Source organism: Hipposideros armiger, unplaced genomic scaffold, assembly GCF_001890085.2.
Source record: "Hipposideros armiger isolate ML-2016 unplaced genomic scaffold, ASM189008v1 scaffold_293, whole genome shotgun sequence".
Lineage (NCBI taxonomy): Eukaryota > Metazoa > Chordata > Mammalia > Chiroptera > Hipposideridae > Hipposideros > Hipposideros armiger.
This window is the reverse complement of record NW_017731643.1, coordinates 231,510-244,290: the sequence shown is the minus strand read 5'-3', so window position 1 is coordinate 244,290 and position 12,781 is coordinate 231,510. Positions and strand designations below refer to the sequence as shown.

Genomic DNA, 12,781 nt, shown 5'->3' with positions numbered 1-12,781 from the left:
CGCGCGGCCCCGGCGGCACCCCTGGGAGGGCAGCCGAGGAAGCTCCCGGAGACGGCGGCGGCGGCGGCGGCGGAGGAGGCGTGAGGCTGCGGCGGCCGCGGGACCCGATCGGCCTCTCCGCCCCCTCCCAGCCTTTCTTTCGCTCTTTTCGCTCCTACTCCCGGCCGGCGCCTCTGCTTTGTGCGCGGAGATGGTGTAGCCCCCTGGCCGCCCCCAGGAGCCGCCGGCCGCTTGTCTCCCGTCTCCCAGCTGCGTCCCCGCCCCTGGAGGACGGACCCCCTGGACTCGGCGCCTCCCGCGTCTCCCGGCTGCTGGGGAAGCCTCGGCGCCGCCGGCACCATGAGGTGAGGGGCGCGCGGGGCGCTCGGGGCGGGGGCCGGGCCGGCCATTGTGCCGCGGGAGCCGCGACCCCGCTGCCCTCGGACCCCGCCTTCCCGGCCCGGCGCGGCACCCCGGGTCTCCGAGCTTCTTCTCCCCCTCCTCCTTTTGTCCCTTCTAATTTCTTTCTTTCTTTCTTGTAACCCTCCCTAATCCCTCTTATGAGGTGGGTGGGGGGGGAGCGGGGGGAAGGGGGCTCTTTTCGACGGTCTCCCATTTTTTCCTCAAATGCTCGTCTTTCGTCCAGGATTTCCCTTCCTAAATTTAATTTGCGCCTGGCTCCCCCCCCCCCCCCCCCCCCAGCCTTAGCCAGCCAAACCTGGGAGATGGGGAGGGGTTCGAGAGTCGAGGCGTGCGTGTTGCCCGGAAACAGGTCTTTTCTCGTCTATCTGTAAAAATTCCGTGCACTTTTATTACAAAACTTGTGTTTCATTATAAAAAGGAGGAAAAGTTTGAAAGATCGGAAATCTCTGCGGGTAATAAAGTGCTTTGGTAGGTGATGGAGCTCCGAAAGATGAAATTTCCCGATTGGTGGTGGGGGGGGGAAGGGAAAGAATTTACTAGGTTTATATGAGGGGACAGTGAAAGGCTATAAGTAAGTTGCTTGGGGTGTGTAAACGGGGGCGGGGAAGGATTTGTTTGCAAAACCCCTTTCTCTCCTTCGTCTGTAGCAGCCTGTGTTGCATTGCAGCAGCTGCCTTCCCCCTTTCCTCTGTAATCAATAAAACAGCAGCTAAATTATTTTTTCAGCCCCAAAGAATTGAACGTACTGTCGTAATCTATTTTTTTTAATTGCTACGATGAAACATATGGTGTGACATTTTTCTTTTTTGTTTCTCCAATTGTGTAAGAGAATAAACCATGGTGCGGTGTGTCACTCATTGGAGATTTTTTTTCAGCTTTCCTAAGCCTATTTTGTGTCCATAACCTTCTCTTTTCGGATTGGTGCAAGACTTCGTGAGAAATGGGACTTGGTAGACTGAGGGCTGATCCGTTCTGCGTTATCATCCTTATAGGCCTTCTTCCTTTTAGGTTAAACAATTGTGGATAAAGTAAATTACTCCATTTCTGTGTCCTGGAAGAGATAGTCTTACAGTTCATTTGGATTTGAATCTCCTTTGTGTTAAAGATTAATGGCCAACCGTTGCCAAGACCTTTATAATGTGATACAATGAGATTTGAATGATATAATCTACAAATTCCTTCGCTTTGGCAAGAAAATGTCATGTCATTGGAATTCTCAATTTAAGTACTTTCCACTTTAAACTTTAGGGTTTTTTTTTCTATCATAGTTGAATACTTTCTCATTTAAAATTTTTTGTGTGATATAACCATGAACTTCAGTTTACTGTGAATTTGAATGAATGTTTTTTCTCTGATTGCAAGTTACAGAACTTGGTTGTGATGGCCTTAAAAATGATGTTTAATGCTGTGTCTGTAAGTGACCCCTTTTCCCTTCATGATTTCACAAGAGTTACTTTCATCTGTAATGGATAGTGGATCAGTTTAAAATGTGATTATGGCATTCAAACCAAAAAAACATCTTTGTAAAATACGGCTTGAAAAACTCGAGCCATGGGTTTGAGCACGGTATTTTATCAAATTACTAATGTCCTCGAAAACTCAGGAACTATAATTAAATATATGTGATGTTATATTTTGTAATACTATATATTGTTGATTTCGCCTTTAAAGATTTGATGCTATGGGGGTCTTGCAGACTAGAAGTTATGAGTTTTCCCCCCAAACTTTGGGTAAAGGTATCTGAACACTGAGCAATGTAAAACAGTGAAAGTGGGATATATTTAAATAAAATGATCGTAAAGTTTTCTGATTCAGAGGTTGTGAACCAAAAAAAAAAAGTTAACGTTTTGGGTATTCAATGAAGTTTGATCACTCATGTATCGTTGCCAGTCTGTCACAGGTAAATTATGTCTTCACTTAAAAAAGTTCCTTTTCTAATAAAAAGTAACTTGTACTTTGAAAGCTCTTTTTCTGCTCTATTCCTTATTAAATATACGGAGGGAGGAATCACACTGATGCTTTTCAGTGGCATAAATTTAGAGCATGGCACACAGGTTTGAAAAGTTTGTTCAAGCAGTCTACAGTAATTCTTTGTAGGCTAATTTTGAATAATTTAAGAGCAGAAAAGAGGATCAGCTTTTCACTTTGGAAGGCACTGGATTATTTGGTAGGTGGTTTGTACAACTTGTGCGTATACACATGTCCTTAGATACCTGTAAAAGTAGGATGGTCTGATGTGGGGGGTAAAAAAGGTTCTTGTACTCGTCAAAAAGCTTTGGAATATTTGGTGCTTTAAGATAAGGCTTTTCAGGTTATCTTACTATTTGACTTAGTCTCAATGATGCTTTCAAGTGCTGTAGGACATAAATGTTATACTATTGAGTCTGTTTTAGTTATATTCAGTAGTTGCACTGATGTGTTAAAGGCCATCCAGTAATAGGAATGCCTGGGTGGGAATTTCCACTTAAGTTGGTCAGAATTCTGAATAGAGAATATGATGAATATGGTGCTGTTTAAGTATTTGTGCTGAGATCTCTCAGATGACTTTAATTTTAGGAATAGCATGCCTACTGTGATATAACGTAATAATCCCTATATAGAAGGCAACTGAAGTACGTTACTCCTGAAACACTCTTAAAGGCATTCTGTACACGGTAAAAGCAGTATATGGAATTACTTGTTAATACTTTGTTTAAAGATCAGAATTTTTAAAATGTGTATATTATACAAGACAGCAAAAGGGTTGAGCCCCCCAAAACTAGTACTTTTAGTGTAACATCCAACTTTTTGACTCTAATTTTTCATTTATGTATTGTTTCAAAAGTATAAGATGGTTTGTGATTGAGGTAGGTGTGTATATATATGTGTGTGTATATACATATATATATATACATATATATGTAATATTAAAAGAGGGATACCTTTTAAGTGATTGCATTTTTTTACTAAGTGGTTATCAAGGTAAAAAAAAATTTTTTTTTTATCTTTCTTTAAATAGAGGAGCTTGTCTTATCTAAAATAATTGCATGTAGCCTAGTGACTAGGAAGAGCTCAGAAGATTTTCAATTGACATTCTTGGATCCATTAAATAGTCCAGGCTTCCACTCACTACCCTGTGACTTTCTCCTGTAAAAAGGTGTGGTAGGGTTGTGAGGATGCATCCAAGCCACTTACTAGCTGGATGACCTTGAGCTAATCACATTATTTCACTGATTCATCTTTTAAAATAGTAAAAATGGGGATAATTCTTTACTGGGTAGTGAGGGTTGAATGATAATACAATAGAAGGTGCTTCGTATACTTGTAAGCATTACACAATTATGTTTTTCCTCTTGAGCCTTAATTATATAAAATGCGAGGGTAGTTTACTTCACCTTTCTGGGCCAGTTATCTAGTTCAAGAATGGCAGTAGATTACATTTTGCTTATGTACTCCAGTTGGTAGTGGCAGCCAAGTTGATAAGGACATAGATACATCTGGGCCTGCTGGGAAAGAGTGCCATGATTTGACTGGGATACTGGTCCCAGAGAGTGGCAATGGAGAGTATTTTCTGGAATGCTACTTATTTAACCATCTGTGGTCTACCTAGTCTAGCCTTCTTATTGTATTGGCCAGGGAATAGATCATCATGGAAATTGGTCATCATCATTTCCTTTCTTGTGTAGATTGAGTCTTTGAAATACTTCCTGTGATTCTGTTACCTTCATTTCCTGTAGTGATAAAGGTAATATACATTTTAGAGTGTGGTGCAATCAAGGCTCAGAAGATCCAGGTTTATATGCCGAGCAAAGTGGTAAAAATGGAGATAATTCTATTATCATTTCATAGGATTATTTTGTCAAATGAGATAGCTTTGAAAAGATACAAATAGTAGTCTGTTCCCATGGGTCTACATTTATGCTTGTAGCTGTTGGATGTGTTACTTTCCCACAGAGGTTTATTTTAGGGGCAGGAGCCAAATTTGTATTTTTTAAGAATGTCATTGCCTTGTATGTAGGCATTGTTATCCATTGTAGGTGTTTATTAAGTGAATAAATCTTGAATGAGTGTGGATTCATGGAGACAGTTTACTGAAGTTCATACTGTATTCAAGTTTTTGGATGCCTCGTTAGCCCAGTTGGAATAACAAAATAACTAGGTAGACCCTATCTGGCTGGTATAGAAGAAATTACATACCAGACTGATGTTTTTGGTTATTTATTCTAGAAACAGCTGAAATCTGGGGGTGATTGTATACCTTGTAAAACACCAGTCTTTATCATGAGTGTAAGAAGGATTTGGAAAAATGATTTCAATTTTTATGCAGTTGTAGGGAGGAAGAGGATACTTAAACTCCTCCTGTGCCAACTTAAAGTTGCTTTCTTGCCTTTTCTTTCTTTGAAATGGATGGGTGGTATTGAATGGAAATAAATGTTAAAAGAGAATCTGAGCTGAGGCTGTATCTCAGTGGATACTTCCTGAAATACAGGCTCATGAAGTTTTCTGGAATAGAAAGCAAGAAAGGAAAGCTTCTGGCAAGAAATAGTCCCACATTTATCTACCTCCCAGCTATTCTTGTGTGTTCCTGTGCATTCTGCATGTTTTTTTGCTATAGCATTTGTTGCATTGCATTATCATTACCTGGAGCTGTCTGTTTCTCTTCATTGCAAGCTCCTTGAGGGCAGGGACTGCTTTTTTATATTTTACACAGCAGCGTTATTCATGATAGCCCCAAAGTGGAGACGACCCAAATGTCCACAAACGGAGCAGTGGAGAATCAAAATGTGGTATATCCATACATTGGAATGTTTGACCACTAAAAGGAATAAAGTACTGATACATGCCACAACGTGGATGGAAACATGCTAAGTGGAGGAAGTCAGTCACAAAACGCCACCACGTAATTGTTTGATTCCATTGATGTGAAATGTCCAGAGTAGGCGCATCTATAGAGACTGAAAGTAGAGTAGTGGTTGCCAGGGTCTGGGGAGAGTAAAGGAGGAATGGGAAGTGAATGTTTTTTTATGAATATGTATGGGATTTCTTTCTGGAGTGATGGAAATGTTCTGGAATTAAACAGTGATGATGGTTGCACAGCCCTATGAATATACTAAAAACCACTGCATTTTATATTTTCAAATGGTGAGTTTTACGGGATGTGAATTATATCTCAACCCCCCCACTCCTCTGTCCTTGGATTATTAATATTTTCACTTATTTACTAGAGTGCACAGTATCAGAAGAGGGTCTCATTTGCATTACATTGTTTCTGATATTTTTATCACTTTGGATTAATATTTTAAATGGACATCTTCATGTTTTCCAAAGAAGACAGACTGAAGACAGATCACTGGGCTTTTTCTCTGTAGGGAAGTGGGCAGGTGGGAGTGCTGAACTCGACAGACACATTGATGGCAGTGCCTCTGACAGGCCCAAACAAATTTTGGAGCCCTATCTCCATGCTCAGGTAGCAGCCCTCTCTCTGGTAGCCATGTTTATTATAAGGAAGGATGACCAAGGTCACTCATGCGATCAATGAAAGAAATCCAGCAGAATCTTCAGAAAACCGCTTCATCTGGGTGGTGATTTTCCTTGGGTCTGTTTACAATAATCTCAAATACCAAAGAAAGTTTTGTCTTTGGGGAGTGAGGTAGTCTTGATGACGTTTAAACAGACTGAGTAACCTTCCCAGTGGTAATGACCTTCCAGAACATCTGGTCTTGGCAACCAGTACACCTGATGAGATGACGTCAAAATGGCTGCTTTCACAGCGCTCCCAGGTCCTCCATCTCCCATCATCTTTTTTGGTATCTGCATTATATGTGTCAGCTTGGCAGGGAAGAAGCTTTGTAAAGTTCCCCAGAACATAAATGAAATAAACTGAATGGCTGTGTAGGTCAAATCTCAGGGGAGTCCAAATTGCTTGTTCTATAGTGCCTTGAAGGGTTCTTTCTGTGAAGGTTTTAGAAATGGTTAAATATTGGTTTTATCTGAGTGTCTACTTTGTCGTACAAACTGAGATGTCCCTTTCCTCTCCCAAATTCTCATCTCTGACTAGTATTGCAAGCAAAATTGTGACTGTTCAACTTTTAATAATTTAAGGTTTGTGAATTGTAGGTTTTTACTGAAAAGTTAGAGTTATTTTTCTTTGTAGTCTCTTTAATCCTATTTGCAATATTTTAAGAAAATGAACCAATTACTGTTGTCCAAGTAAACGTCTGATCAGTTTTTTAATTTTGTTATTACTTTTTCCCTTCCATTATAAAGCAGTAAAGGTTTTGCGTAGATCTTAGAAAGTGTGGAAAGTATAAGATGTTAATAACTCAAACCATCTAGAATTTTGATATTTTGATGTATAGCTTTCTAGACTTTATAATGCATATATTCAGCCATAAATGTGATTGTGTGTGTGTATGAGTATGTTTTAAATAAAAAGTGAGATCATATTATGCAAAGGTGAAATTATACTACGTCATGTAGTTTGTAACTGGCCCCTTTCCACCTACTTCTTGTCACTAAATACAGATCTGTGTATTTTAAAGTGACTGCCTGGCATTTTCACTATGCTTTGGATGACCTTAATCTACTTAATCTCTTCGGGATGGACTTCTAGATTTTTTTCTTTTCTTTTTGTTATAAAAAAACACTGCGATGAACCTTTTTGGATACTTGTCTTTGTGCACGTATCTGCTATTTTATGTTTGCACATATATTTTAGGTCAATTCCTAGAAGTAAAATTAAGTAGTAATTTTTTTCTTGACTTTTCTCTGCCAGTAGGTCCAGTCCAGTTGACCTCCATTCGCTTCTCTTTGTCTCCCTGCCACTACTCAAGCCCATGCCACCCTCACCTGACCAATTAGTGTCTCCTCACTTCCATTCTTGTCTGCCATTTTCCATGCATCAGTCAGAATGATCTTCAAGGGGAAAGCAGATATTGTTATCCCCTTGCTAAAGCCTTCAATGGCATCTTAGTGCTCTTAGAATAAAACCCAAATTAATAATAAAACCAAAATTATTAAGGTCCTGCCTGATCTGGCGGCATTCCTGGTTCTTAGCGCTGGCCTCTGTGAGTATAAGTATTTGAGTGAATAATAAACAAAATTACCAGACCAAAGGGAATTTTATCAGTTTTCATGCACATTACCAAATTAGCAAAAGTTGATGAGAGTGCCAGTTGCCCCACATTCTAGCCAACTCAGGGCATTATCAGTCTTTTTAACTCGGCCAATCTGATAGGCAGTAGGTGTTATCTCAGTATTTTAATTTGTATTTTTTGATTACTAGAAGAGTTGACCATTTCTTCATGGGTTTATCAGACATCTCTATTTTTGTGTGAGTCACCTGTCGTGTGCTTTGTCTCTTTTCCCAATGAGATGTTTGGCTTTTCTTGTAATGATGTCTAATATACTTAATAAGAAACCCTTTATGGTGCAGATGTATTGTGGCACTTATCTCATGTGGTGTCACAAACCAGCTCAAAACCTAGTAAAATATGTATGAGTTGGTTGGGCAGTTCTTCTGCTGGTCTCACCTGGACTCGTGTGTGTTTATTCCTTCGCTGGGCTCACATGGTGTGTCTGTCTGCCTGCCTCTTAGTAATAGCAGCCTACAGTGAGATCATGCTCCACTATGCAAGCTGATATCAAACCTCTGCCTGCGTCCTGTCCCTTTAGTAAGCCTTCGTGGCCAGAGCAAGTCACACGGTCAAGTCCAGAGTCAGAGGGGGAGGAGACTACACAAGGATATATCAAGAGATGTGATCGCTTGGGGGCATGATGTACAATCTACCACATTTATCTTCTACATCTGTCACTTGTTTTTAATTGTTTGTTTTGGTATAGAAGTTTTAAAATTTCCCGTCAAATCTGTCAGGCTTTATATCTTTACAACTTCTGCCTTTGGTATCGTGCTATCCCCAGCCTAAAATTATATACATATTTACTTACATTCTCTTCCGTTACTTTTATGGTGTCATTTATATTTAAATGTAAGCCACTCGAAATTTATTTTGGTGTATGATGGGAGGTTAGTATCTAACTAAATATCAAATAGTCATTTGTACAGTAATCCAGCCTTTTCTATTGATTTGGAATGCTATATTCATTGTGTACTGAATTTCCATAAATACTTTGTTCTATTGTTGGGACTATTATCTAATTCTGTGCTAGTACCTCACTATTTTAATTACTCTAACTTTATATTTTTAAACACTCAGTAAGGGAAGTTATTGCTGGTTTTTTTATTTTTCAAAACTTTGCTATTTCATTTAATATATTCTTTTAGATTAGTTTTAGAGTCATTTTATCAATTAAAATAAAGATGAAATAAAAAAGAAAAATTACACCCCCAAACCTGTTGGAGTTTTAATTAGAACTGTGTTAAACTAATGGAATAATATAGGTGGAGAAAGAATTGACCCTTTTGTAATACTAAGTTTTCCATTTTTACTCTCCATATATTCAGATTTTAATTTCATCTTTAGTAAAGTGTGGCAACACATTAGTTTCTAGTTTAATAGATTTGCTATGGGACTTTAAAAAAAGTTCTTATATATTTAGAAATTAAACTTGAGCTCATTTTTACTATATCTGTTTTCACTTTTCTTTGTGTTAATTTTACTTAAAATGTATATGCTGTGTTTTAGAAAAAAAATTTTCCTTTACTATTTAGCTTAATTCCAATTTTGGCATTCCTCAGTTTTCTTAGATTTTGAAATATAAATTTGAAATATAAATTGAGAACTTATTGCGTGAAATACTTTATATAGTAACCATTTACTACTCCTGTAACAACTTATAAAGTAGGAACTGTTTTTGTCCCCAGTTTGTTTATAAGGAAACTGTGTCACAGAGGGTTAAGGGACTTGCTTAGGGTCATCAGCTAGTAGACATGGAACCAGGGATTCCATCCCAGACAGCCTGGTTCCCAAGCCCATGCTTTTAACCAGTACACTCTGGGGTCTCTGTGTAACGGGTAACTTATGAAGTGAGGTGTATATTTAAATTTTCTGAATGTTCACGCAGGAGCAAATAATTTATTTTTCTTCGTGATGTTGTCATCTAAAGGTTCTTTATTTTCTGAAAATCATTAGTACAAGAACAAGGCCATGTAGAACGCATTGACCTAGAATAGGAGCAACATTTCAGATATAGCAGGAGTAGGGAGAGAAGGCTTTATTGGGGTTTAATCATGAAAAATGAAACAAAATTATGAAAACATTCATGTTATGGTTGCAACTATGTGCTAAATTCTTAGAATGGAAGAAGAATAAATCAAGTGTTGGTTGCTTTTTTTGCATAATTTTTCTCAAAAAAATTGCAAGATGGCACTGAAACTCATGTTACGAGGGACTTTTCCAGTATGATCCTAAAGAAAGTCCTTTTTGCCCAAATGTTCAGGGCTTCATTAGTCAAGCCGGGGCTTTACTTACATGTTGAGATTATTTTCTTTTCACCTGTTATCTCATCTTTGTTAGTTTTCTCCAAGTATTAGCTGACTGTATGTGTTAGAATGTGCTCAGCTGCAAGTACCAGATTTAAAGTGCTTTTACATTAAGGAAATTTACTCTCTCATGTAATTGGAAGTCCATTCGGAAGTGGGCTCCTACATTCAGTGGCTCACTGGTGTCTGACAACCCAGGTCTGTTTCGCCATCTTTAGTGTCTACTCATCTTCACTGTAGTGGCAAGTTGGCCATGGGATTTCTAAGGTTCACATGCAGACGCAATAATACTCTGAGGAAGGAGGATTATCTCTTCTTGTGTTCTGTTTCTTTCCCCCTTAAGGCACACTTTACATACAGCTAAATGCATAATTCGTAAGTGTACAGACAGCTTGATGAAGTTTTACTCTATATGCTGTGTAGCCACCAACCAGGTCAGGATTCAGAACAGACTTATCACCCCATTAATTTCCCTCATGTTGCTTCCCACTCATTGTCCCTCTCAAATCGTCCTTTTCGCCAATGGCTTTGCTCATGGTTGGAAACAGTTCTCATCATTTTCAGTGACTTTATAAAGGCCTGCATCTTTTCGATGGTTTACATTTGTGCTTTGTAGGTGCCTTGCACTGTGTGGCTCTGTAATTGAAATACCTGCCAATCATTGAGAGAATGGCAGGGCAAAGACGAAATGGACTGACAGAGGCTAATGCTACCTTGGAAGGGATGTTTGATAGGGACTGATTTTATAAATGGTTAATTCATTAGTGGATATTTTGGTATTAGGATTGCTTTTGCTTTCCTGGGCAATCGGGCAATTTATGGGAGTCTGGCAATGAATTATATTAAGACCTCTGAACCTATTTTGTTCTCTGTTACTTTTTTACATATGTGTTGTTCTGGATTCTCTTAACTTATTGCATTGGTCTATTACCCCCATCTAATCTGTTATCTATGCAACAGTCAGATCTTTCTGAAATTCAGATTTGATCCACTCAGTTTCACATCTAACACATTTCAGTGGCTTGCCATTTCTCTTAGAATTAAGACCAAACTTGTTATCGTTGCCTACTTTCTGCATGATTCTTTTTGTACTGTGAGTCTAAAGTTAGTAAAATGGCCCAATAAGATAAATCCTCAAAACCACTTATAAAAAGACAAATTTGTGCATAGAGACATGATGCATTCCCTCATGTTTACAGTTTAGTGGTGGGGGGAGGGAGGCATTAGTCAATTTTCAAGAGCTGTGAAGAGCAGTACATGGTATCATGAAGGTAGGTAGAGACTATTTATTTCATCTACCTTTGTTGGATTCCTTGCTGAGCAATGTCACTTGCAAATAATGTTTTGAAATTTTCTCTAGTATGTATGCCTTTTAGTTATAGCAGACTGCCAAAGTTATTTTTTTTATTGCTTTAGAAAAGCATTTTGTTCTTTTCTTGTATTATGTTTTCAAATCAGCTAAGGGAAATCCCTCTTTCTCATCTTTTAATATTTCTTTGGATATGAAAGTGTTTCAAGGTGTTTTTTTTGTTTTGGGCGGAGATAGTCAAGTTTAATAGAATCATCATTGGTTTCAGTGTCGTTCTGCCATTTACTGGCTATGAGTCCTTGGCTGTCCGAAATCTCAATTTCTTTTTCTGCAAAATGGTATTAATAATCCTTGCTTTGCAGTTTGCCATAATGCATTTAGAGGATTTATGGATTTGCTATATTCTATTTATTGTTTTCTTTGTGTTGCACCGTAATTATTTTTTTTAAATGAAGTTCAAGCTCCGAAATGTTCTTTTGCCTTTTTTCTTTAACTTTTACTATCAAAGACTTCTTTTCTGTTTTTAGGCATTCTAAAAGAATAAAATACCTAGGAATCAATTTAACCAAGGAGGTGAAAGACTTGTATACTGAAAATTACAAAATACAGCTGAAAGAAATTAAAGAAGACCTAAATAAATGAAAACACCCTTTGTATTCATGGATTGAAAGACTTGATGTTGTTAAGACGAGAGTAGTGCCCAAAGTGATGTACAGATTCAATACAATCGCTGTGAAAAATCCCAATGGCTTTTTTTTCTTTTTTTTTTTTCCTTTCAGAAATAGGAAAACCCATTCTAAAACTCAGGGAATTTCAAGGGACCCTGAATAGCCAAAACAGCCTTGAAAAACAAAGTTGGATTCATATTTCCTGATTTCAAAACTTATTCCAAAGCCACAGTAATCAAGAATGTGGTGTTGGAATAAGCATAGCCCTGTAGACAAACGCAGCAGCATAGAGAACCCAGACTTGAATGCTCACATATGTGGTCACTGGATTTTTGACAAGGGTGCCAGGACCGTTCAGTGGGGAAAGGGTAATCTGTTATCCTTTCCCAGCAAACGATGCTGGGAAAACTGGATAGTCCCTAGGTCTTTTGAGAGTTTGCAGTCATGTATTTTTTCCTGTAATAGGATTGCCTGCCTCTAAATCGGGGTTTGTCAACCTTGGCACATTGATACTTGGGGCCAGATCATTCTGTGTTATGAGGCTGTTCTGTGCATTGTGGGATGTTCGGTATCTCTGTCTGCTCACTAGATGCTAGTAGCTTACACCTAACAGTGACAACCAGATGTCTGTAGACATTGTTGAATGTCGCATGGGTGAAAAACCACCCCAGTTGAAAACTATAAATTCTATGTCAGGAACTACTTTGTAACTTTTATAAGTTTTAAAAATATTCTCGGGGGCGGCCGGTTAGCTCAGTTTTTTTATTTATTTATTTTTTTTTATTGGGGAATTGAGGGGATGGGAACAGTGCTGGGGAATTGGGGGAAGGGGAACAGACAAGTTGCTGTCCTTTTTTGTTCTTCAGTTTAGTTGTGGAGGACGTTGCTTCACTGGCCCAAGTTGGCACCATCATTGCGCTCTTCCCGGGTGAGGCAGATCAGCCGCCGGCTTCTGGACGGCCGCTCACGGCGGCTGCTGGC

General features: G+C 38.8%; 1 protein-coding gene across 7 annotated transcripts in view; it reads left to right on the top strand.

The window, feature by feature from the left end:
• Nucleotides 1–6: 6 nt before the first annotated feature.
• ENAH (ENAH actin regulator) overlaps nucleotides 7–12,781 on the top strand; it is a 124,146-nt gene continuing 111,371 nt past the window's right edge. For all 7 annotated transcript variants that reach the window (XM_019659055.1, XM_019659054.1, XM_019659052.1 and 4 more), the window contains exon 1: nucleotides 7–344. In XM_019659055.1, coding sequence (XP_019514600.1) covers nucleotides 340–344 — 5 coding nt within the window. In that variant the 5' untranslated portion in view covers nucleotides 7–339. The remainder of the gene's footprint in view (nucleotides 345–12,781) is intronic.